Below are 26440 nucleotides of genomic sequence, written 5' to 3'. Positions count from 1 at the left end.
ATAATGAAATTTCTTTCCACTTTTAATGTTACTGCCCTTGCTTTTAATTTCACCGAAGGCTGTTTTGAATTTTCTATATTCTGAGTCGCTCCTACCGACAGTCATTTCTTTTTTGATTTCTTCACATTTTTTATGTAACTGTTTCGCTTTAATTTCCCTGCACTTCTATTTATTTCATTCGTAAGCGATTTGTCTTCCGTATGCCAGTTTCTCCTGAACATTTTTGTACTTATTTCTTCCGTCGATCAACTGAATTGTTTGTTCTGTTACCCATGGTTTCTTCACGGTTAACTTCCCTGTATCGTTTTCTTTCCAACTTCAGTGACTGGCGTTTTTAGAGGCGTCCATTCGTCTTCAGCTCAACTGACCACTGAGCTCTTCATTGTCGCAGTGTCTAAAGCCTAAGAGAACTTCAACTTTATCCCATCTTTCCTTGGTACTTCCGTGTTCTAGTTCTTTGTGCACTGATTTTCCTGACTGGTCACTTCAATTGCACTCTACTGTTCATCATTACTAAATTGTGACCTGAGCTTAGATCTGCTTATGGGTACGCCTTACAGTCCAGTATCTGGTTTCGTAATTTCGGCCTGGCCACGATGTAATCCCGTATCTCCTGATCTTTTGGAAGTATATCTACGCCTCTTGTGAATCTTAAACAGAGTATTCGCTATTACTAGCTGAAATTTATTGCTGAACTCAATTAGGCTTTGTATCCCCTCATTCGTACTACCAAGCCCATACTCTCCCGTAATCCTTTCTCCTGCTCCCTCTCTCACAACTATATCCCAGTCACCCATGAATATTACATTTTTATTTCCTTTTACGTAATGAATTACCCACTCAGTATACTCATATAACTTATCTCTTCCACTTCGGCTTGCGACGTCTCCATTCACACCTGAAATAAAGTTGTCGGTGATGGTTTGCTGTCGGTCCTGCTATCACAGAGCTGTTAACAATGAGTCACGCTTTGACTTACGTTCCTATTCATAACGAATCCTACTCCCGTTGTAATGTTTCCTGCTGCCGTTGTTGGTAGCCTAAACTCGTCTGACCAGAAATCCTTGTCTTTCTTTTCCACTTCATTGACTCTCACTAGATCTAGGCTGAGCCTCAACATTCCCCTTATAAGATGTTCTGTCTTTGCTACCACGTTCCAAGCTTCCGACATTCTACTCCTATGCTGTAGAACGTTACCCTTTCGTTCGTCATTCAATCTTTTTCTCATGGTCACCTCTCGTTGGACTGTCACCTTCTGGAGGTCTGAATGGGGGACTAATTTGGAATCTTTTTGCGAATAGCGAGATTATGATAAAACTTTTTTCAGTTGCAGGCTATATATTCCTGTGGTTTCCATTTCATCGTCGTGCCATTGTTCATTGCTGATTCTTCTGCCTTTCAGGATAGTTACTCATCCCAAGAGCAAGAGAGTGCCCTGAATCACAGTCCGCCCCTCCGCCCTCTTTGACAAGATGGTTTGCAAGGCAAGGATGACTTCTTATGCCGGAAGTTTTTGGCCGCCATTGCTGATGATTTTTGCAGTGATGTGGTTCGAACCCAAAATCAGGGATGCTACACCTAGACGTGCTTGATAGCTTCCTTTAAAGTCTTTCTGCAATTTTGCAGCTGCGCTCAGGTTTTAACAAACGCGTTATTACCATGTAAGCAGTTCACGTAGCGACCATGGCGAACAAGGTGCCTCTATGGTTCCCTGTGTTCTAACTTTGTCAACTCTCGGTAGAGGACTTTATGCTTGACTTGGACACACAGTGCACTACAAACATGTTAGAAGTTCACTAAATTCAAACAGCTACCTTTAGTTTTTCTTCGGTAAAGAACGCAGTTTAAAATTTCGAATTTATCAAATGTAACTCTTTATAACGGTAAAACGTGCTATTACTTTAAATTTGTACGATTTTTACATTCGTGACCATTTGATTTTTTTCTGTTCCTACGGTGTATACGTGTAATCTTGAAGTTATTTCTTGTGGGGCCTTCTGCGTTTCAGCTACCTAACGTTTTTAAGTATTCACTGTTTTTTATGTACAACACTTGATTGCATTTAAAATGTCGGTGGTCTGTTCCACTAGCGTATGTTTTCAGTGTGAAGATGAAGCCGGTCATGGAGTAAATAAGGAAATAGTTAGCAATTGGAGTAGTTATTCATCATACTTAGGAGTAGCAGCGCTCTCCAAATATGGAGAATATTATAAAAATGTTATTCTTAATGTTATGACAAATCATTAAGGTCAGTGACATGCTATATCTGTCCACTGATGTCGAGTAGCGCGTCAACGGCCACACCTCTAGAACATAAGCTGTTACCAGTGATCAGCTTTCAATTTCCTCCTCAGTGTTAGTGAAACGGTTTAGAAAATTTGAAGAGAACGAATTATGTTCATTACATATGTTCAGTCCACATAGGGATTTCCCAGCAGGAATGTTCAGTATTGAGGTTTATGCCAGGAACGATCAATGGAAGCAAATAAGTCTAGTGAACAGGGGCACTGAAATGAATACCTTAAGGGCTGTGAGAGCTTGTTCGTCTTCGATGCTGTGAAAAACATCTCTTCTATTACAAGCTCATTGGTTTCCATATTCTTCGAGGAGGTATCATGAATCACAGACCAGAGAAAACTACAGTAGATATGAACTCTAAATTGCATAATTTTAAGAGATATGAGTCCTTGCTTATCTTCGACTGTGTGAGACAAATCTCTTATACTCATTAAGTGCTCGTATCTCTTAAGTTATGCCAGTTAGTGTCCTTGTTCCCCAAACTTTTGCTTCGAGTGATCATTCTTGTCATATAGCTGAATACTGTCAATTTCTGCTGGGACATAGTAGTTTCTAATTTCTTGCTACACTTTATTACTAACGAAATACAAAAAAACAAAACAAAAAACAGAGGATCTGGCAACGTGTCAGTCATGAAACACATGGCAGTGGTTGTTGAGGACTCTTGTTATCAGCAACCAAAATGCAGCCATGAAGATGTACTTATTATTCTCATAATCGTTCGCAGGCCTCACCCATGTGTGTCGCTAGCTGAAGTGAGAGGAGACAGGTAAGGGTCCTGAGTCACCTGGAATACGAGTCCAAGTAGATACTAAGGCTACGGAGACACGAGCAAAGTGTTCTACTTGTCGTGTTCGCTCACAGTAAGAGGCGAATATCTTCCGCAGTGGCTCCATAGTGGCTGTGAGTTTACACAGTAAATGGGCGCAGAATAAGAGAAATTTTGGTATTGCTTAAAAACGAATAATAAACAGTGCAGTGGATACTACTTTCTTGTTGAGTGAGAGAACTCCTGCCGCTTAGGGATTGCAGTTTTTCGAGTGGTGTCACCCGATTATAAAGAGGACGTCATCAGTATGCCACAACACATGGAAAAAAGTGAATTGAAGCAGAGAGTACGAGATTCGAGACGTGGTTAACAAGAACAGCGTTTTCCCATTCAAAGTGTGGCGTGATACTCACGTTTTCGGTCACGCTGTTAGCTGCCCAGCAGTAGAGGTAGACCTGCCCTCCTGGAATTGGAAAGTAAGAAGCGCACTTCAGCGCAGCACTAATGTCCTCACCCTGTGAATAAAAGGAATATGTTGATCACTGGCCCAAATGTTTGCTTAAGAAGAGTTTCACGAGGCCAAGTCGTCCACAATTCTACGCTGTAGTAAGTTTTCGCCATGGTAGCTTCATCGTTTTCGTTTCCTCCTTAGCCGATGCCTATATTATGACTCTTTTTATACCGGATACGTCTGAGACCATCGTAGTAGTAAAATGGTGTTGATCCAAACAAGAGTTAATCACTAATCACTGTTCCATCAATTTTATTGTGCTTGTTTTTGTTGTATAAAATATGACTCATGTTACCACATAACTTTGTTTCTCAAACTCTAGCTACTTATTAAAGTTTAATGGATATCTCAAAAAATACCAGCCGATCTCCGAACCACAATTTGGTGTTGGTGTGTGTTGTTTGGGGGAGGAGACCAGACAGCGAGGTCATCGCTCTCATCGGATTAGGGAAGGACGGGGAAGGAAGTCGGCCGTGCCCTTTCAAAGGAACCATCCCGGCATTTGCCTGGAGTGATTTAGGGAAATCACGGAAAACCAAAATCAGGATGGATGGACGCGGGATTGAACCGTCTTCCTCCCGAACGCGAGTCCAGTGTGCTAGCCACAGCACCACCTCGCTCGAACCACAATTTGGTAAAATAGTTTAGACCGCTAGGTGCTACGTCAGCCAGAGAGCTCCTATTAACAGGAACACTTATCAGTTAATACATATCACTTATTTAAACGATGCCAAAATAACTGTGTCATGGCGTCGGCACCTCTATATTTGCAACCCATAACACGAAAATTGACACATTTTCTAAACGCATTATTCAAATTCCTGATCAAGTGAAATTTCCGCAATGTTTTACTCAGCGTGTGTTCACATAAGATCTTACAAGGCACAAGAATTTGATAACAAAAGCCTGAAGGGATGATGTGATTATACAACATACAGACGGTGATATAGTTTATTAGTACAATATACGTTTGGTGAGACTGTGCTAGTAATAGGCCACCAAATGGATAATACCACATTGGATTTTAAAGAAGACCACAGAATTTACCATTAGTTGTTACTTCAGAGAGTGACTACACGAACGTGGCTGTGACGTTGTATACTGCCCCAGACACCGTACTATGCTCAACTGAGCACTGGTTAGCCATACTGACATTTACATTTGTGGATGACGCTTAAATTTCCTCAAAGTATCGAAACCACATGCGGCAGATAGATCTTATAGTTGTGGAAGAAGAGCGTTGCTGCATCCGGATGTGCCCCAAAAATAAAATTCGGAGTGGTCAGGTCTCCCTCGTCTTCAAGACCCTTCCGCCTCTGCAACTTACCAGCGCCCGTACAAATTCCCAAAACTTTTCACATTCCAGTCTCGCAATTTTCATGAATGATTATGAAATTGTCAGTACAAACACCCATACCCCGGGCGAAGATAATCTCCGACCCGACCGGAAATCGAATCCGGGCCCCCGTGATCTGGAGGCAGCAGTGCTAACCACATCTCTTGATCTCCAACGTTCGGTATTGTGATTTCGTGCACCTTCCTCCATCAGTCGGACGGCTAGTTCCAAAACTTCTTTCCAATGGAAAGTTTAATAACAGGTTTACAGCTTAATGAAAAGCCTTTCCCGTTGTTTTTTACGACTTAATTAAGTTCACACGACAGGTTTCGGCTTTTATACTGGGGCATCATGAAGTGTATCTGAAAGGTTTGGTGCAGAAATAGAACATCAAATGAAACCGATCGTGTGAACATAATTAAGCTCTAAAAAAGCAGCTGAAGCGGATCTTCATTAATTGTGCAATTATGGAGTCAGATTCATCCTGACACGGAGAAGCTAATAACAGTTACATCACCCACTCATGGGTTTCTCTGAATACACCAATTGACACCAATTCAATGCACGGAGAAATGGGCAATCAAAACATCTGCAGGCTCAGTGCTGCACTGGCACCTTCCGCCCTCACAAAACCGAAAAGAAAGCAGAGCCCAAAGTGGCAACTGCTTTACAAACAACACAGAGAGATGCTATCTTCGTGAAAAATTTTTCAGCCAGCACATCACAAATGCACTCTTCTGGTAAATGCTTTCGTGTTTTTCTGCATCTAGGGGGCGTACTTTCAAATACGTCATACATCTCGACATTGTCCACCTCTATATTTCTTGAGCGGGCCCCGTATCTACCAGTACTGTTCCTTTGTACCACAAGGTGCGCACTGCGCGCATCATCATGGCGTCTGCTAAAGCAGCGCTCGGCTGCAGGACTTGACACGACGCAGGGAAACCCCTGCTGTGATAGAAATCTCAGCTGTATGGCAACCGCCAGGTAAATCGCGTCCAGTGATTTTTCAGGGTTTCCCGACGGATGTGCTGCCAATATACTTCTCGGGTTTGCCGCCAGAACATATTGTTGCAAATATTACAATATTTCGTCGATGCTACTGTTTCATATCTTCAGGTGGTGGTACTTACCGTTGTCACTGCGAGACGCTGCTCATAATATACGCGCTGTGGCGCTGAATTTTATCATGCCAGAAGCAGGGAATAAGCGATCTCGGGAAGACACTAAAGCGGCGCTCCTATTTCCCCCCTACCGAGTGCCGCAGGAAGGTTCAAAATGTTCAAATGTGTGTGAACTGCTAAGAGACCAAACTGCTAGGGTCATCGGTCCCTAGTCTTACACACTACTTAAACTACCTTGGACTAACTTACGCTAAGGACAACACAATACCCATTCCCGAGGGAGGACTTGAACCTACGACGGGGGATGACGCCCTAGACCGGGCGACTACCCCGCGAGGCCCGCAGGAAGGCCTTTCGCTTCTGCACTGTGGGCAGTGAATGTGCTGCCAGACGCTCCTGTGGTTAAAAGGTAAATTAAATCTCAGCTGTGCGTTGCGTCGGGTCATGAATCGGAAGTCCTTGCTTCTCCTGTTTTAATTTAATAGCAGCCAGTGCTGGATCCAGGCGGCGCTTAATTGAAAACCTGCATCCCTGTTGATAAGACTGCCCGCCGTGCGGATCTCGTTAAGAAAGGTGACACCGAAGATGAAACCTCTGTCTTCTCATAAAACTTGCGATTCCCCATCTACAAGCAGTGCTCCACTATGGCTGGTTTATCAGGTTGTCACAGGCATGTATGACGATACTGTTCAACATAACGCTCTTGCACGGTTCGGCATGATTGCAGAATATAAAATTTCACACACTGGTGTGAGACCCTTCATGCAGGAGGGGTAGATTGCAGTGCACAATGGCCTTTGTATTGAGATGCCGTGCAAAGCAAACCGTCCCAACATTTGCAATATCATATTAACTCTGTGGCGCTGTTAGAATTACGCGACGGTCAAGTGCAGCCCTAGTAAGAGGACGGTACGTTAAACGACGAGGGCTGCACATTGAGTCCATGAAATTACTATCACTGCATCTAATGGGTCCTTTGAAACTCTCAGCTGTATCCTTGGATTAGGTAAGACGGCGCCACCTGGGCGCTAGCTGATTGCGCTAAATAACAAGCCAAGGTTCTCCAAATGTCAAGTATACTCATCTCAAGGCCCAACTGAAAGAAGAAAACGCACCGTCTCGAGACACCGTGTTCCAATCCAATCAGTGATAGACAGAACTGAACATGCAATTTAGAAACTTCCCAGTGACGTTGGAGAGAGATTAGGCGGGTAGTCTGCTGAATTTTATTTCGAACCGCACTGAAAAAGTTTAATATCAGTTCCGCAGAAAGGAAAGCTATGCGAAACTAGAGAACGGACAAAGTCCTCATCATTATACTTACCGACAATGTTAACGCCAACGCCCTTCTCTCATGAGCTGAATACAACAGAAAGATGAAGACGTTGCTCGATGACCCTGCTAATCAGAAGGTAAGAGAGGACCCGATTGGGGAAATGCACATAAAACGCCCTCTAAGGAACAGTTCTGTTTTGACAAAAGCCATTAAGGATTTCCGCCATGCAGTCTCGCCAATACTGTACGCCCTACTGAAGGTATGTAAGGATGAGTCAGCTCTCCGCCCATTAGTGGGCAATACAGACTAATAAAACATATATGTAGTTAGTTTAAATTAGGAAAACATTAAAGAAAACGTTCGGACATTAATTTCAGTGCAATAATTTTCAATTTAATTTTTCCTAATTCTATTATTTTGGCATACAATAACTTATATTAGTATTTATATAAGCTAGGAAATGGACACGCACAATGCAAATCAATATGCAGCTATGCCTAGAGCATCCAAATACGAAATAGAAAGAAAAAATGGTCAATCTGCGTATTACACAGGCACAACAAAAATTGTACTACACTGCCTTTCACAAAGGTCTACAGATTACTGGAGACAATATTCGCAAACAAGCATACTATGTTCATCGTATACATTGTTGGATTATTTTGAACAACATTGCGAAATATTCCTTTCCAGTTCACGTGGACACAAAAAACATCTTCACCTGCACATTTTTCTTTGACGGATGATATCCGTTTCCTGGGGCCACATGTAGGCAATGCCTGTAAGATATTTCTTTTCAAATATGGAGTTTTCGCTCTGGAATCCATACGTCGTCGAATAAGTTATAGGACCAAGTCTTTCAATAAAATCCTCCTTTTACGTGATTTTCCGGATGTTGGTTTTTATATAAACAGAAAGATTTCAAAAGTGCAGCATCCGCTACATTAGTCCACACATCAAATGCCTATTTCCTTGTCTGTCTTTAAAAAGCGTAGGAATGTATCTTTTGGTATAGAGAATCGGCACCTGATTTTATTTTGTTATAAAATAAAATCATTTCTGGTCTAGACCGCCTGTAGCGTATGGTGTCAAAGAGTCGCTGAGGCACAATCTCTGTATTCTATATTTTCTTGGGTTGCTTGAAATAAATTGTAGAAAACTGCAACGGTCTCTGAGAGACATTAGCCGCTCATCTATTGTGGAGTTCTCTCCTAGATGAAATTTTAATTGGAGTTGTTTATGAGCAGTTCCCACACACTGCGAAAAACTGCCATACTATCATCTTGTCTCCTAGCTTGTCTGTTGTCGAGCCTTATAACTCTGCTTATTTCTTCAAACCTATTTATAGAAAAAATGGCCATGAAAACAGGGTTTTCAGTAGAGTTGTAAAAAAATTCCCACACAGGAATATTCCATCTTCCGCAACTGTCAGCTATTAGAAGAATTCCAAAAAATGCATTAATTTCCTCATTTGTGACATTGCGCCATATTTTACCTTAAATAGCTGCTGAGCGCCGTCCTTCCAGATTTGTGCAACGAACTATTTCATTCACAATATTATTTATGGTGATGTAACTTCAAGCATCTTTTGGTGTTTGTGTATTTATTCCCCTTACAGGACCTGGAGAAATTTTAATTATATTATGAGTGATCTTTCTGATAGATAGAGGTGGTGGTTTGCTCCACTGAGTTCCATAGCGTCCGATAGAAAAGTTCGCCGTTTGGGCTAGACTTGCTACAATAATTTTCAAGCTGAATTGTGGTTGATATATTAATTCCATTAGTAGGCTGGGGTGTGCTTGCTACATTATTTGAATTTACAAGCAGCGCTATATTATCAGGCTACGCTATCCTTGATAAGCCTCATCATTTACATCCCAAGATTCATCACTCACAGATTGTGAGCTGTCCGACTTGGTCTATATCCAAGATCAATTTCACCTTCGGAAGCAGTACTAGTTTCACATTCGTCCAACCATTCAGAAGTAGTTGTTGAAACGTTGGGATCACGTACATTTATACTAAAGGTAGGTTGTCTTTTTCGAAAAGCACTATATCAATCCGTATACTGTAAGAAACGAACGAGCCGTGGTTAGAAAGAAAGTCTAAACAGTTACTTTGTCAGAGAAAGTAACAAGAAAGAAAAACAGAGAGAACAACAATCACCTATATCAGCTATGAGACCAACAGCTTTCACATCTGAGGTCAATTTCAGCAGCAAGCAAGAAGTCCATTATTGTTGCTGCTTGAATCTGGCACGTGCAACAATTGCCCGCATAAAAATATCACGGGTACAAACATTCAGAGACTGGAAGAAAATTACTTGCCAAAGCAATAGATTACAACGGCCTGAGAAGCCCCTTTCATCAATCATGTACATAACCTTAACGAAACACTGTTCTCATACTTTCTCTACTATATTATATACTATTCTATCACATTTCTTAATCCTAGACCCAATAGAGTCCAATTACATATGGTTTCAATAGGATTAAATGTGTGATTAATTCACTCTCACCCTGAAAGGGCCCCATCATGCGTCCAAGGCTTAAGTCCATAGCCTCAAATAATGGATATATTCCTCTCATGATAGACAAAACATCACAAAAATCCAAAAACTATCAGACTACAAAGCTTCACATCAGACAACCATGTGATTAACACAATATGCAGTAGAAAGAATGTTGCACTTCTTTCCTTAGGGAGTATATCCCACGAAACATGCAAGCTACTTTAAAACACGAACATTAAGATAAGCTCCGACACAAACAACAAATATCAGCATATAGCAGTTCACAACTTAGGGGATAATAAGGTCCCATTAAAATAAATGAGTCATATACTGTACAAACTCAATTGCTGAACTTGCATTTCCTACTACATAGGACAAAATGAGAACAGCTTTGAGCCATAGTTCAAAGAGCGTATATATGCCATACGTTTGAACAACATATCGAAATCGACATTTGCAACGTACACAACTCTCACCAATTGCGGAACACAAAGCACTGAAGCTGAGAAAGGTAGTTCGATGAATTTGGTAGAAGAGGGCGAAGTATAGGTACATAAAATCAGGTCATCACAAAATCTCTTCAATGAACAGATCGAGCTAGCTAATTCAGCATTTCTTCAAATGTTATTCACATATTTTCTCGTTTAAAACAAACACTACTCTCTTTGATAATAGCAGCATGCAGACACTAGCTCGATATGAAACAATGCATAAAATATAACAACTTGCTTAGTCGTACAATACCTTCAACTACTTTCATATTTTAATATAATGTCTATTTCTGTAATATTTATTTATGTAAATCCATCCCTGAAGATTTATTTTGTTTTCTGGGTACACCTTAATATTTACATTGTGTCACTGTAGTACCATTTTATAACCAAATACTTTCTGTATTTGTTTGTCTCAATGGTAATCAGTTCTAATTTCCATTTTAAACTGAACACTGCCCCCTCCGAAAATAACAATATGTAGGCACTAACCCAACATGAAACAGTGCATAAAATACACTGAACTGCAAAGGGCATGCGTATACAGAGATACGTAAATAGGCAGAATACGGAGCTGCGGTCGTCAACCCCTGTATAAGACAACAAGTGTCTGGCGCAGTCGTTACATCGGTTACTACAATTACACTGGCAGATTATCAATATTTAAGTGACTTTGAACATGGTGTTATAGTGGCAGCACGAGCGATGGGACACAGCATCTGGGCTCTGAGCACTATAGGACTTAACATCTGAGGTCATCAGTCCCCTAGAACTTAGAACTACTTAAACCTAACTAACCTAAGGACATCACACACATCCATGCCCGAGGCAGGATTCGAACCTGCGAACGTAGCAGGCGCGCAGTTCCGGACTGAAGCGCCTAGAACCGCTTGGCCACCGTGGCCGGCGGACACAGCATCTCCAAGGTAGCGATGAAGTGGGGATTTTCCTGCAAGAGCATTTCGCGAGCGTATCGTGAATATCAGGAATCCGGGAAAACATCAAATCTCCGACATCGGTGCGGCCGAAAAAGATCGAGCAACAACGGAACCAACGACGACTGCAGAGAATCGTTCAACGTGACAGAGGTGCAACTTTTCCGCAGATTGCTGCAGATTTCAATGCTGGGCCATCAGCAAGTGTCAGCGTGCGAAACATTTATCGAAACATCGATTGTATGGGCTTTCGAACCCGAAGGCCCACTTGTGTACCCTTGATGACTGCACGACACGAAGCTTTACGCTTCGCCTGGATCCGTCAATACCGACATTGGACTGTTGATAACTTGATAGATGTTGCCTGGTCAGAACAGTCTTGTTTATTATACCGAGTGGATGAATTTGTACAGGTATGGAGACAAACTCATGGACCCTGCATATCAGCAGGGGGCTGTGCAGGCTGGTGGAGGCTCTGTAATGGTGTGGGGCGTATGCAGTTGGAGTGATATGGAACCCCTGCTACATCTAGATACGAATCTGACAGGTAACACCTACGTAAGCACCTTTCTGATCACCTGTATCGATTCATGTCCGTTGTGCATTCCAACGGACTTGGGCAATTCCAGCAGGACAATGCGGGACCCCACACGTCCAGTATTGCTACGGAGTGGCTCCAGAAACATTCTTCTGAATTGAAACACTTCCGCTGGCCACCAAACTCCCCAAACATGAACATTATTGACCAATTCTGGGATGCCCTGCAACTTTCTGTTCAGAAGAGATCTCCACCCCCTCGTACTGTTTTGGATTTGTGGACAGCCCTTTAGGATTCGTGGTGTGAATTCCCTGCAACACTACTTCAGACATCAGTCGAGTCCATGCCGCGTAGTGCTGCGGCACTTCTGCTTTGTCGCGGGGCCCTACACGATATTAGGCATGTATACCAGTTTCTTTGGCTCTTCAGTGTGTTGTAGCTTCGTTAGTCATACGGTATCTTTAACTAGCTATCATTTTTCTGTGTAATTTCCACTGTTCTAATATTTATTTTTATACATTTAGTCCTCACATGTACTTTGTTCCCTATGTACACCATAATACTCACAAAAAGTCACTGCAGTTACATTTTATAGTAAATTTGCTTCTTGATTTGTTTGTCTTAATTGTAATCACTTCTAATTTAATATAAATTGTAAGTAATCTGTTTGTAATCTGTAAATTTCTACTTTCACATCAATGAATATATCAAATTATACCTAAGAGTGTATAATATTTGGCACGGATAGGATTGTGCTAGCACCATCTTAGTATACGTCCTTCAATGTGGCAAAACCTTCTGGTGTGTTTGAGTCGTGCTGTACATTATATTTGTACATATATAATGAAATAGTGCTTTCCATATCCTTCGATACTGCACCAGCAAAGCAGCCAGCTGTGAAACGTAATGGTTCAAATGGCTCCAAGCACTATGGGACTTAACATCTGAGGTCATCAGTCCCCTAGAACTTAGAAGTACTTTAATCTAACCAACCTAAGGACACACACACATCCATGCCCGAGGCAGGATTCGAACGTGCGATCGTAGCAGCAGCGCGGTTCCGGACTGAAGCGCCTAGAACCGCTCGACCACAGCGGCCGGCGTAACGTAATGGTGCGTGTTACCGACTTAAGTTATTAAAACATTTTCACATCGTAACTTGTCTACGATACTGCGTGAAGAGTTTGACAGAGCTCTGAAAGACATGAGTCGAAACAAGGCCCCGGGAGTAGACAACATTCCATTGGAACTACTGACGGCCTTGGGAGAGCCAGTCCTGACAAAACTCTACCATCTGGTGAGCAAGATGTATGAAACAGGCGAAATACCCTCAGACTTCAAGAAGAATATAATAATTCCAATCCCAAAGAAAGCAGGTGTTGACAGATGTGAAAATTACCGAACAATCAGTTTAATAAGCCACAGCTGCAAAATACTAACACGAATTCTTTACAGACGAATGGAAAAACTAGTAGAAGCCGACCTCGGGGAAGATCAGTTTGGATTCCGTAGAAACACTGGAACACGTGAGGCAATACTGACCTTACGACTTATCTTAGAAGAAAGATTAAGGAAAGGCAAACCTACGTTTGTAGCATTTGTAGACTTAGAGAAAGCTTTTGACAATGTTGACTGGAATACTCTCTTTCAAACTCTAAAGGTGGCAGGGGCAAAATACAGGGAGCGGCAGGCTATTTACAATTTGTACAGAAACCAGATGGCAGTTATAAGAGTCGAGGGACATGAAAGGGAAGCTGTGGTTGGGAAGGGAGTAAGACAGGGTTGTAGTCTCTCCCCGATGTTATTCAATCTGTATATTGAGCAAGCAGTAAAGAAAAGAAAAATTCGGAGTAGGTATTAAAATCCATGGAGAAGAAATAAAAACTTTGAAGTTCGCCCGATGACATTGTAATTCTGTCAGAGACAGCAAAGGACTTGGAAGAGCAGTTGAATGGAATGGACAGTGTCTTGAAAGGAGGATATAAGATGAACATCAACAAAAGCAAAACGAGGATAATGGAATGTAGTCGAATTAAGTCGGGTGATGCTGAGGGAATTAGATTAGGAAATGAGACACTTAAAGTAGTAAAGGAGTTTTGCTATTTGGGGAGCAACATAACTGATGACGGTCGAAGTAGAGAGGATATAAAATGTAGACTGGCAATGGCAAGGAAAGCGTTTCTGAAGAAGAGAAATTTGTTAACATCGAGTATAGATTTAAGTGTCAGGAAGTCATTTCTGAAAGTATTTGTATGGAGTGTAGCCATGTATGGAAGTGAAACATGGACGATAAATAGTTTGGACAAGAAGAGAATAGAAGCTTTCAAAATGTGGTGCTACAGAAGAGTGCTGAAGATTAGATGGGTAGACCACATAGCTAATGAGGAAGTATTGAATAGGGTTGGGGAGAAGAGAAGTTTGCGGCACAACTTGACCAGAAGAAGGGATCGGTTGGTAGGACATGTTCTGAGACATCAAGGGATCACCAATTTAGTATTGGAGGGCAGCGTGGAGGGTAAAAATCGTAGAGGGAGACCAAGAGATGAATACACTAAGCAGATTCAGAAGGTTGTAGGTTGCAATAGGTACTGGGAGATGAAGAGGCTTGCACAGGATGGAGTAGCATGGGGAGCTACATCAAACCAGTCTCAGGATTGAAGACCACAACAACAACAACAACAACTTGTCTACAGTCGTTAAAAGGCACTATTTCAATTCAACAGACGGTGTATGACACATTTTCGTTGTATGGTACTGACACCCCAAGGAACTTTCACTGCTGGGGGGAATAATAATTGAAAAGTTCCGCACACTACAACAAATATGTGTCTGACTATACGCAAGCCTTCTGATTATGAACCTTTGAGTTATAAACAGGTAACAATGCTTTTTATTTGAATAAATAACGTTATCAAAAGAGGCCCGTTGCTATATCTTCTCTGCAAAAATTAACTTGTATTTTGTACATAAAAGTTCAGTATTCGACAAATAGGAATATGACTCTTGTTCAGTAATATGTTGGACAAGATTGAGAGCGCAACACAGCAGCGATTCTGCATGACCATGATTTGATAAGTCGTTGGTGGGCTCTATAGGTGAGAGGGATCAGATGTCTACGCACAGAACACGATGTTGTCGTAAATCATGAGTCGATAGTTGGTGAGCATATCTGAAACCTGGTAATGTTCCAGATACGTTCCATCCGTTTCAGATCAGGCGAGTTTGGTGGCCAAAACGTCAGAGCGAGTCCACCATCACGCTCCTGTAACACTAACCTGTCCCTGTGACACAGAGGGTTATCCTAAGTGCTATCACTGTTGGGGAAGACATCGAGCATGAAGGGATGCAAGGCGTCCTCAAAGGTATTCATCTAGTCTCAACTAACACGATGTCCTGGATTACTAGCAAGTGTTCCAAGGAATCCCAAGTGAGTGTACCCCATAAAATAATACCGCCGCGCACTGTCCCGAGTCTGAGGCGCTGAGCATGTTTCAAACAGCCTTTCGCCTGGATGATACCGTATCTGAAGGCGACCTCTGACCTGATATAATGAAAATGTGGTTCAAACAGGCGACCAGGTTCCAAGGATCCGCGCTACGCACTCAATAAAACCACGCCCACTGTAAACTTAATTCACAGTGTCATTGGGCCGTCACGTGAAGAAAGAGGAATCGTCTTCTGCCATGTCGCATGTTCAGCAGTGGCTGTTGAACTGTGTGCTCTGGAACACTAGCGCCTGTAAGAGCTCTGAACTCAGCGGTCAGATCTGCCACACGCTGGACAAGCCTCTGATATTCCTCTGCTGTGATGGGAGGTGGCCGTCAACAAATTTCTGCCTACTCGTTGTTTCACCACACTTCTACCACTTCCCACAGATGCTCACGACAGTGGACACTAACAGCAGACCAGCTGCTCGTTACCGTGCAAAGGGCCACAACAATCCGTCCTTTGTCGAAAATGACTCTGTCAGTAGATTTTCCCATTTTCGGCCCGTATCGCCATCCGTACGTAGTGGTCTTGCGGTAACATTTTTGCTTCCCGCGCACGGGGTCCCGGGATCGATTCCCGGTGGGGTAAGAGATTTTCCCTTCCTCGAAATGACTGGCTGTTTCGTCGTCTCCATCGTCATCATTCATCCCCATTACGGTCTCCCGCATCGTCCCCTACGCTCCTCGGAGTATGGGACCTCGTCATCATCGGACAGATTTTCCATTCGTATTTGCTACGATTGTCTCTTTCCTTATCGCTCCACGTGGCAGCAGTGCCAACGGATGATACTCATTCTCGCGGTGGGCAATGGTCAAAACTTTTTATTTTATTTCCTGCTACCAGTCACTTTTAGTTGTTTCATATTTAATTTAATATAAAGCATAAAGTTTCGAGCATGTTCTGCCTTTGTTCAGGGGTTTATGCACAGAGAAAGTTGTTACTTAGTAAGATTAATAATGCTGTTAATGGTAATTATAATAATAACGATAAAGTGTTTTGGTTCATCACCTTAGAGGATTGAAGCAAGTTCCGTACATTTTATGGGCAGAAAATCTCCCTGCCTGTCTGATAAATAAAAGATGATGTTTGTTCCATCCAGCATGACTTTTTATTTAAGGTTGTGATGTTCGAGAGTACGAGGCCCAGTATTTTCTGGAAATAACTACTATAATCACCTTTCCACTGTGACGAGTGGTTTGCGTAATACAGATCATACATCTACGTCTTTTAATGAGAGCGGTCATGACATTTCGACTAAACACAAAACAACAGGAAGCCGTGAACTACAACACAAGAAAAATGTGCCTACTGCACTTCCCCATTCGTTTAGCGTGTTACCATTCTAACGAAAGAGCATTTAATTTTTAAAACATTTTGTAAGTATCTTAGGTTTTGCAAAGAGATCATGAAGAAACCAAAATAATAACACTTACGCTGATATACTTAGTTGTTAGTAGCGGGTGTTACCTATGATCACATGCAGTAAAACATGAAATTCGTGGCCTTACGTAAGTCGATTGAAAGAGTGCCATGCATGCGATGACTACACTGCTCGCAAACTGCGTCATTGCTATGGGGCTCATGGTAACTTGCAGGTGCTTGACGAACCTGGAACAATGACATAGATGTTATTGGTAAGTGCAAACTTCCACAGGAAGTGCGCTACCGTTTACTCAGAAACTGAGGCATCTCTCCTATGATTTAAATCGCTCTGAGCAATATGTCACTTTTAATATCTGAGCTCGTCAGTCCCCTAGAACTTAGAACTACTTTACCTAACTAACCTAAGGACATTACACACATCCATGCTCGAGGCAGGATTCGAACCAGCGACCGTAGCAGTGGCGCCGTTCCAGATCGAAGGATCTCTTCTATAAAAGCCAGTATGAACCGTCCCACCACTTCAGAAGACACTATAATCAATCTCTTCAGAAATCATTGCTATATTGTAACGGGCTCAATTAGCGTATATTATTATCTTGTTCATCTACTACCGCTAATCATTTAGTGTTCTGTAAAAGATTAGTGAAGTCAGTATGCATTTTTTCTTTTTTTGCATTTTTCTTACTCTGTCCTCTATTAACGTCGCTTATGTTGGATTGTAATTATTTTTTATGTAAGATGCAATGTAATGTACAAGTATTACGTATAATCAATGTTGTTACTTATTGTGTAATGTTAATTTCATGTGTGTACGTAATTTCGATGTAATTTTAGGATCTTCGTCCCGTCAGAAGCAGTAATGAAACTTACTAGCAGAGTAAAACTGTGTGGCGTACCGAGATTCGGACTCGGGACATTTGCCTTTCGCGGGCAAGTCCTATACCATCTGAGTCGTGCTCAGATGGTAGAGTATTTGCCCACGAAAGGCAAAGGTCCCGAGTTCGAAATATGTTCATCGAAGTGTATTTATTTAAATAACGCATTGTGGTAATTGTTTAACATTAAAAATTTCACATTTACAATCATCTGCTTGTGTCTTTGGACGACGATCTTCAAAATTAGCTGAAAGTGGGTATCTGAGATAATGGGCAATACTGGCCAAAACTCTAACAAAGTGCCCCAAAACTGCGAATAGCAATGGGAACTGGTCATAAATTGTCAGCGGCTAATCTTTGCTGGTGCTGATGGTGATGCATATTCTTCATGGTGTTCAAACAAGGTAACGGACACAAATGTCTGTCTCATGATGGTGGCTCCAACACCCATATTAGTGGTGGTGGTACACCACATTTCAGAACGATGGTGAGGTTGAATTCTTAGCAACACAGCCCACCCAATTCTCCTAGATGAGTGGGGGAGAGGGTAAGAGAGAGAAATGGCTGGATGAGGGAAGTACAAAAATGAATCCAGTCATAAAACTGAATTAAGTAAACGGGACTTAAGAGCATACATTTTCAATATGTTTGCATTAGGATCGTAATTTAAACATGAATAAATGTACATTAAGAGCGCAAGTAAGCAGATTATTTCCACAAGGAGGCTAGAAGAAATGGCCAGTTTACGGACATAAGGAGAGCAATGGGCCATTTGACCTGAAATCACCTCCAATTCTGTTTTTATGTTAATGGCAATAATCTCACAAAATGCATCATGTAGATATATCTCAGAACATTCCTCAACGTAAATTTCCTCAGTTACGCTAACTTGCAACCACTATTATGCCCAAGTGTGAAACCATGAACTGACATGTAATTCTTTCATTTTGCAGTGAAACCAATTCAGAAATCAGTTGTGCCCTCACTATTAAGTAATACTTAAATTTGTAATTGTGTACATCACGTGTGGCGGTCTTTTTACCACTACTATTCAGTATCTCGACAACTACAAACAAGACAGAAGCATACACACCAACTCACATCTTAGCAACTGAATTATTTATGTCCAATCGTATAGAAAAGACAGTGTTGTAAATCAGAAATTAATTACTTACGAGTTGGTTCTAGAATGGGAAAAATCTCGCTCACTTGCTTTCGTTTTTCGTCTAACATTCCGGAATAGGTTGAGAAGATGCGGAAACCAGAGGCATCAACATGGCATTCACTTCACCCGTCCATCGACTCGTCTGGCGAACTACTGACTAACGGAAGAAGAACAGTGAGCAACCGAAAGGTCGGTAGAGCCAATAACAAGGTGCCCCACGAAGAACGATCCGGTTGCGGCTTGCTATTATCACCGACTACGTACGAATTTCAAATAATATTAATAAATTCGCCGTGGCTTCCAAGTCATCGCGTCATGAGTTAATGCTCAATTTTGATATGTTCAAATGTATGTGAAATCTTATGTGACTTAACTGCTAAGTTAATCAGTCCCTAAGCTTACACATTACTTAATCTAAATTACCCTATGGACAAACACACATACCCATGCCCGAGGGAGGACTCGAACCTCCGCCGGGACCAGCCGCACAGTCCACAATTTTGATAGTTATACGTCGCGCAAATAATTTTAATACCTCTTGCTCTGTGACTTTCTGTCCTCGGTATTTTGTGCCGGCCGCTGTGGCCGAGAGGTTCTAGGCGCTTCAGTCAGGAACCGCGCTGCTGCTACGGCCGCAGGTTCGAATCCTGCCTCGGGCATGGATGTGTGTGATGTCCTTATGTTAGTTAGGTTTAAGTAGTTCTAAGTGTAGTGGACTTAACATCTGAGGTTAAGTCCAATAGTGCTTAGTGCCATTTGAACCATTTTTCGGTATATTTTACGCTGTGAACTGCTTAGTACAACATATTCACTATAGTGTAAAGGTAATATACCATTTAGCATCTGATGATTTGCGTTTTTGTAAGTGCATCAGTACGAAGATGGTATATAGTCTAGAGAAATACGTCATTCTGCGGCATAGTCTAAATACAATTGATGGAGTAAATAGATATCAACCAAAGAAGAGCAGCGTCCAACGTCTCAGAGCTTCGTTTAGTAATCTTGAATGCGTCATGGAGTCGTTGTTACAACCCTGTTTCCAGATCTTACATAAGGGCCAGTGTGTGCCTGCGCTTCACAGTGTGATTTACTGTTACAGTTAAAAGAGTGTATGTTCCAAGAACCAACACACTGCCATACCCTTGGCGCATCTCGCGAAATAACCATCCAGATGCAATTACAGAGATCGTGCGTACACCGATGCTCATCAGAAATTGTTCTTCATATACATCGTTCGCAAGTAGAACAGGAACTGGGGAGGTAGCAAAGTACCTTCTGCGAAGCATTATAAAGTATCTTCTTGAGAATAGATGTATAGATATACAGTGTGTTACAAAATGATGCCGACAAACTTCGAGGAGAACCCATGCCCGTAAATGTCATCCAATGACGCTAACGAGCTTTGAAGAAACATGCCACAGCGCCTATCACTAGGCTACCCCTTCAGCGGCAAGCATAACTTTTCACACTGACGGACCATAGGTTGCACATCTTGCAATGTTGTTTGTTATAAAGTGCTTGCGATTGATCGCCACGTTCGCCAACGGAGACGTTGGAGCTAGCTGCTCCGTAGACAGGCCTAGTCGTCTATGAATGCGATAGTCTGTTGTTTCAGTGTTTGACGGTTTTTGAAACAGGTTTTCATCCACGGTTAATTTTTCCCCTGGAACCATCTAAAATCTCCAATGTTCATCATTATACAGTTGGAAATCAGTATCAGAAACCGTCATCCACCAACATAGCATTCATACAGCAAGAACTGTCTGTGAAGCAACTACCCCCGTCTTCTCCACTATCGATTATGGCATTCAGTCGTGATCACTGAATAACAAGCAACATCGTGAGGCGCTTCTTCTACAATCCGTCAGCAGACAAAGGGATGGCCTTGCGGCCGGCGCTAGTACCTATAACTTCGACGATCGGTTGCATCGTTGGACATTTCCGGACACCGGTCCCTATCTACAGTTTTTCTCTCGAAACACCCTCTGCACCCTTTCGAATTCCGTCTGTACAGTTTTGTAGCACTCTGTATATAAAAATTACTAAGGAACGCTTTTTTGCAGTATATCAGTGGAAAACAGTTTTCTTACCTTTAACTTCTGTGCTGTAGCTGTCAATCAAGTTTCGTGAAAACGCAGCTCAACAGCAGCAAACCATAATATACCACAGGCGAGGTCTTCCCCGAAATCGCATGGAAAGTGGCGGAGATTGTGCGCAGCAACATTATGCAGTGTCGATAACGCAACGGAACGAGCGAATGGTATTGTTTGTGGACTCAGACAGGTACTGCTTTGAAAGCTTGCGCAGCTGACTGAACGAATTTGCCGAGCACATAAATTTGCAATGTGAATGAAAACTTCGTGTAGACCACAGGAACACGATTGTAGTAAACTGCTCGTCCACTGCCATTGAATTCATAAAAGTAATGTTTCGCAGCCCAACAATGCAGTTGATCGTCGAAACACAGTCTGTTACTAACACCCTACTACTATTAAAAGTGTGGTTTGATAAGTCTGATAAATTTCCATAGAAGAACGGGATATTTTCTTTGAGCCTTCGTTGTTGGTAAGGATCCTACAAAGAATTTCAACAAAGTGAAGGGTAGAATTCGTTGTTGGCAGCCATCTGAATTGATCAGTGTGTCGACTATGACTGAAAAAAGAATAAACCGAGTTCGTGTTGTTATTAACAAAAAAAAGCTGAAATCTGTGTTAAATCTTATGGGACTTAACTACTATGGTCATCAGTCCCTAAGCCTACACACTACGTAAACTAAATTATCCTAAGGACAAACATACACAACCATTGCCCGAGGGAGAACTCGAACCTCCGCCGGGACCTGTAATTAACATTTTCTTATAAACGACTGGGCTGCCGCACAAAGCAGAACAGAGTTGGATGTATTTCACGCGGACTCTGCACCATCATTGAATACGTTTACTTTTGGATTATTGAATTGGATGTACAAGCATTGGAGACGCAACGTGCTCCGGCGTCCAATTGAGGTCACCAAAATCCGTGGCCATGCAAGACCGCCGAAGAAAAATTGGTGTGGTTACTGAGGCTGTTGACATCTGACCTGAGCGAGTTCATAATATCCTGCTCGGAATATTGACAATGAAAAGGATGTGTTCGAGGTGGGTGCTGCGACTGCTCACAGTCGAGTAAAAGCGCATCCGGCACAATATCTCTAGATAATGCTTAGCGGTGTTTAATCGCAATCTGCAAGACGTTTTGCGCCGATTTTGGACATTTGATGTAACCCGGATCCATCATTACACAACATAGTCGAAACAAAGGAAAAAGGCTGTTGGAAGCGCACTGAAGAATGTAAAGGCCATTTTTCAACTGATAAGGTGATGCCCTTTTTTTGGGGGGGGGGGAATTAACAAGGAATAATTCCAAAAATAATTACTTGGAAATAGGCAAAACCATAATTGGACCCTATTATGCTGTATTGGTGTGTCATTTGAAACTTTCCTTGGCTGGAAGAAGACCAAGGCTGACACTCAAAAAAGGACCCTTTCATCAGGATAATACACTATCCCATACATCAACGATAACAATAGCGAAATTGCATGAAATAGGCTTTGAACTGGTACCTCATCAACCCTATTCAGCAGATTTATCCCCAAGGCCTTCCCTGACAAGCCGCGCGGGATTAGCCGAGTGGTCTAGGGCGCTGCAGTGATGTACTGTGCGGCTGGTCCCGGAGGAGATTCGAGTCCTCCCTCGGGAATGGTTTTGTGTGTTTGTCCTTAGGATAATTTAGGTTAAGTAGTGTGTAAGCTTAGGGACTGATGACCTTAGCAGTTAAGTCCCATAAGATTTCACACACATTTGAACATTTCTTCCCTGACCTAAAACTCTCACTTGCTGGGAAGAAATTTTGAGCGAATCAGGAAATGGTAGTTGCAGTCAACAACTATTTTACGGTGTTTGACAGCAGCTATTCTTCCGGTGGGATGAAAACGCTGGGGGATAGCTGGAATTTGTATGTAGCCTCAGAGAAGACCATGTCGAGAAGTAGGGTAACTTGTATATGAAGCAAACAGTTTTTCTTGCTTTTGTACCAGACTTATCAAATCACTATAACGGTACCAAAGAGATGAAATATTTCTCTTTTATCTAGCCTCATACGCCACTTTAACCTCTTTAGTTTCACACAGCTAAGTGCTCAGGTTATATGCAACAGCAATGAACACTTCTTGTCCACTCATGGCGATAGTGACTATTTAAATTCTGATAGATAAATTCTGATACATACGTATCATATGGTTGAATTTGGGGGAATATCAAGTTAAGTTTCAAAACTACTGTTTACATTTGATCTAACCAGTGAGCTGATTAAAAATATCATAAACAGTTTTTCTTAAATAACTTGTTCAAGAATGTTCAAATGTGTGTGAAAACTAATGGGACTTACTACTTAACCTAAATTATCCTAAGGACAAACACACAGACCCGTGCCCGAGTGCCCGAGGGAGGACTCGAACCTCCGCAGGGACCAGCCGCACTTTAAATAACTTCATCCTAATTCAAAATCATATACCCTTTACGTGAATGCTCATACTACCCTGGGGTACTCTTCACATTTTTTATTTGGGGGGTTCCAAACTTTCATTCAGCTTCCACGTATGTTTCATATGCTCTTCACTGGAAGCATGGTAAAAATGCAGACGAGAGTAAAATCTCGTATCATACGTTCGCGAGCATGTCAGGAGTTACCACATCCAATGCTGTTGCTGCGTGGCGTACTAACTGGGCAAGGGACGCGTGCAGTCGCGGTCTAGTCTTTCACAATTTCCTCCACAAATATCACATACCGTCCGACCACGTAACTTTGAAATCAAACACCGGATCGTAAGATCCGCACACAACTTAACATTCCTAAGAAAATTACGGAGCACAATTACAACTACCTCAATGGACCTAAACACCAGAGCACAGGAAACGCCGTTTATTGCTGTGTTTCACTATCTGGACTCGTCGACCGCTGGATAATGAACGTGAGGGCGAGCAAGCGACCAAGGAGCTTCAGGGTGACCAATACAGACAAGCATATGAAATGGCATTTTACGCCAAACGCCACAGTAATATTTCACTTTCGACACGTAAGGTAAAATCCGTACCTCAATTCTGTTATCATTCATGTGGAAGACATTTGTGAAATCGTATGATTCTTTCTGAATTGCAACATATTTCTTAATATACAATTAACTAATATAGCGTACCTGAGAATATTTTGGTGGCTGTCGATGCAAAGGCACAATCTTTCGTACATATTATCATAGCATTTATCTGCCGGCATCTGAGCGCACCGACAAAAACTATCGTTTCCATCGGCAGAGATCACTTCCTTGTGCAACTTTAAAATGCGTCTTCTGAGGATCTTCAGCTGTGCAGCCACGAGGATCATGATGGACGCAAACAGACAGTCCAGACCGAAGCTGATCTGGCTCATGTACAGACCAGACACGCACTGCAGAGTGTAAGAGAGTTCGTAGAAGTTACTGTTGTTGTCCCACCCGTGCTGTGAAAATGGCAGACGCCGCTCTCCTGCGTGCGCAACAATGGGGATAGGATACCAGATGAAGCACTGCGAGAACATGAAGAGCAGCATGCCCCTAGTAATGCGGAACGCGTGTTTGTGGGAGTCGTGTAGGATGGCCGCCAGCGCGGGGTCCTTGGAGCTGGCTCCGTTCTGTAGCGGCATGAGACCAGCCACTTCCCGTACCATGAGGCTGTAGCTCTGCGGGTTGCGCACGAAGAAAACCATCTTGATGATGCCGCAGCTGCACGTTGAAGTGAATATCAACACTAGAGTAGTTTCCTCAAGGTGGCCCCAACTGAAGTAAACAGCCAACAGGCATTCCGCAACGCTCCAGACACCCACAGCGAATGTGAAGCCGGTGTACAGTTTGAACACAGAAGAAGAATCATCCATCGGCCACACTCCCAAGAGCCACAGGTGACGGATATTCAGTTTTAGGACTGATTTCCCACTTTCTGTCCAAGACAGTGGCTTTATCATACCTTCTCGTCGATACATTTGTTTCGTTTTGCCAACACAAAGCCGAAACAGGTACCGAATAACTCTATTACAGTACACTTGCTCTTTTATAATGTTGTACCGTTCAGTATCTGTGTTCCTAATCAAACACCTTCGGTAACTAAGAGAAGTGAGATCAACTGAAGGCGGAGAACGAATGACCGCTTTTGCATTCTTCCCGACCTTTTAGTCTATTGGCTCGGAAGATACCCTTTATATAGCAATACGACCGCTGTTGTGAATATTTGCAGCGGTGGACGTGTGTTCTGAATTATCAAGTAATATTGAAGCATTCTATGGATGATTAATTTAGTCTCTTCTGCTCCTGTTCGGTCCCTGTTATATAATATAAATAAACTTAACAAGCCAATAATCTAAAAGATAGATAACCTCTCATGTATTGAATATAGGCTCCGACGAGGAGGGTAATTGTGTCATTTACAAGTTATGATCTTACGTACCGCAGCACATAAAAGTTTCAAGCGGAAAAAAAAATCGCCAGACTTTTAAATCAGAAACAGTGGTTTAAAATGGTTCAAATGGCTCTGAGCACTATGGGACTTAACATCGGAGGTCATCAGTCCCCTAGAACTTAGAACTGCTTAAACCTAACTAACCTAAAGACATCACATACACCCACGCCCGAGGCAGGATTCGAACCTGCGACCGTAGCGGTCGCGCGGTTCCAGCCTGAAGCGCCTAGAACCGCTCAGCCACTTCGGCCGGCAGAAACAAAGGCTCCACTTCATAATTTATAGACGTTCTTCAGATATAAAACTGGTAGATTATCTGGGAAAGCATAAGGAAAATGACACCAAAAGGAAACTGCTATACGAGAATTGTTTACCCTTGTAGTGGGTTTGTTTGCTCTGTTCAGTTGTTGCGAATCCGAGATACTTTCTCTTCCAAGATCACAGTCGTTTTATTCCGCATCCTTCTCCGTCTGAGATGTTTCGTAATCTCTACTGAACATTATAACTACGTTTCGTAACTGTAGTTTTTTACAGAATATCTTAAATTTCAGTAGAAACAATTTCCGATATAGTTTCAGACAGTGTAAAACTCGTTATATTTCAGAAGTACACAAGTAAATAAACAGTATTTTCAGTCTAGTGGATCAGATACTTGCAAGGAACTTTGCATTTAATTACCTATAGAGATCAGTCTTCGTGATAACAACCTACTAGCGTGCTAAATGATGCATTCACCATGAAACACAGAATTACATTTTAAGAAAAATAAGGGGAAGGAGGTTCATTATTCGTTGCATTTTAATTTTCTGCTATCAAAATTCCTAAAGCCTTCATCACTGCGATTGATTACAACGACACGTGTGGAATACTGAGTGTGGATTCTTTTCGTTCACTTACTCGCAGACTGTTAACACTAATTATTCCGATAATCCGCCGCTTGCTGTTACTGAAGCGCCGATGGTCTGCAGATAACCCACATTTCCCTACAGGCTCCACGTCTCCAACTGTACCTACGTCGCCTGTAAACAGACGTAGGCCTATAAATCCTGTTTATTATCTTTTCTACGTAATATCTCACTAGTATTGGCCATCCTATCAAACGTACTAGGGGTACACACATGGCGCCTATTTTGACTAGACGACGGTTACCAGTCAAGTGTGCACTATTATGAACTCAATACTGTCCATATCTGATATGAGTTTCGTAAAAAAG

The 26440-nt window shown here is 42.2% G+C and overlaps 1 protein-coding gene across 1 annotated transcript in view; it reads right to left on the bottom strand.

The window, feature by feature from the left end:
• LOC124712195 (odorant receptor Or2-like) overlaps window positions 1-24736 on the bottom strand; it is a 28590-nt gene extending 3854 nt beyond the window's left edge. Inside the window, exons 1-3 of the mRNA XM_047242491.1 lie at window positions 23937-24736; window positions 16788-16887; window positions 3481-3582 (exon numbers count right to left, since the gene is read on the bottom strand). Of these exons, the coding sequence (XP_047098447.1) occupies window positions 3481-3582; window positions 16788-16887; window positions 23937-24736 (1002 nt within the window). The remainder of the gene's footprint in view (window positions 1-3480; window positions 3583-16787; window positions 16888-23936) is intronic.
• Window positions 24737-26440: the final 1704 nt, after the last annotated feature.

This window comes from Schistocerca piceifrons, chromosome 8 (assembly GCF_021461385.2).
Source record: "Schistocerca piceifrons isolate TAMUIC-IGC-003096 chromosome 8, iqSchPice1.1, whole genome shotgun sequence".
Lineage (NCBI taxonomy): Eukaryota > Metazoa > Arthropoda > Insecta > Orthoptera > Acrididae > Schistocerca > Schistocerca piceifrons.
Note: the sequence above shows the minus strand (reverse complement) of the source record. Positions and strands in the feature narration are given on the sequence as shown.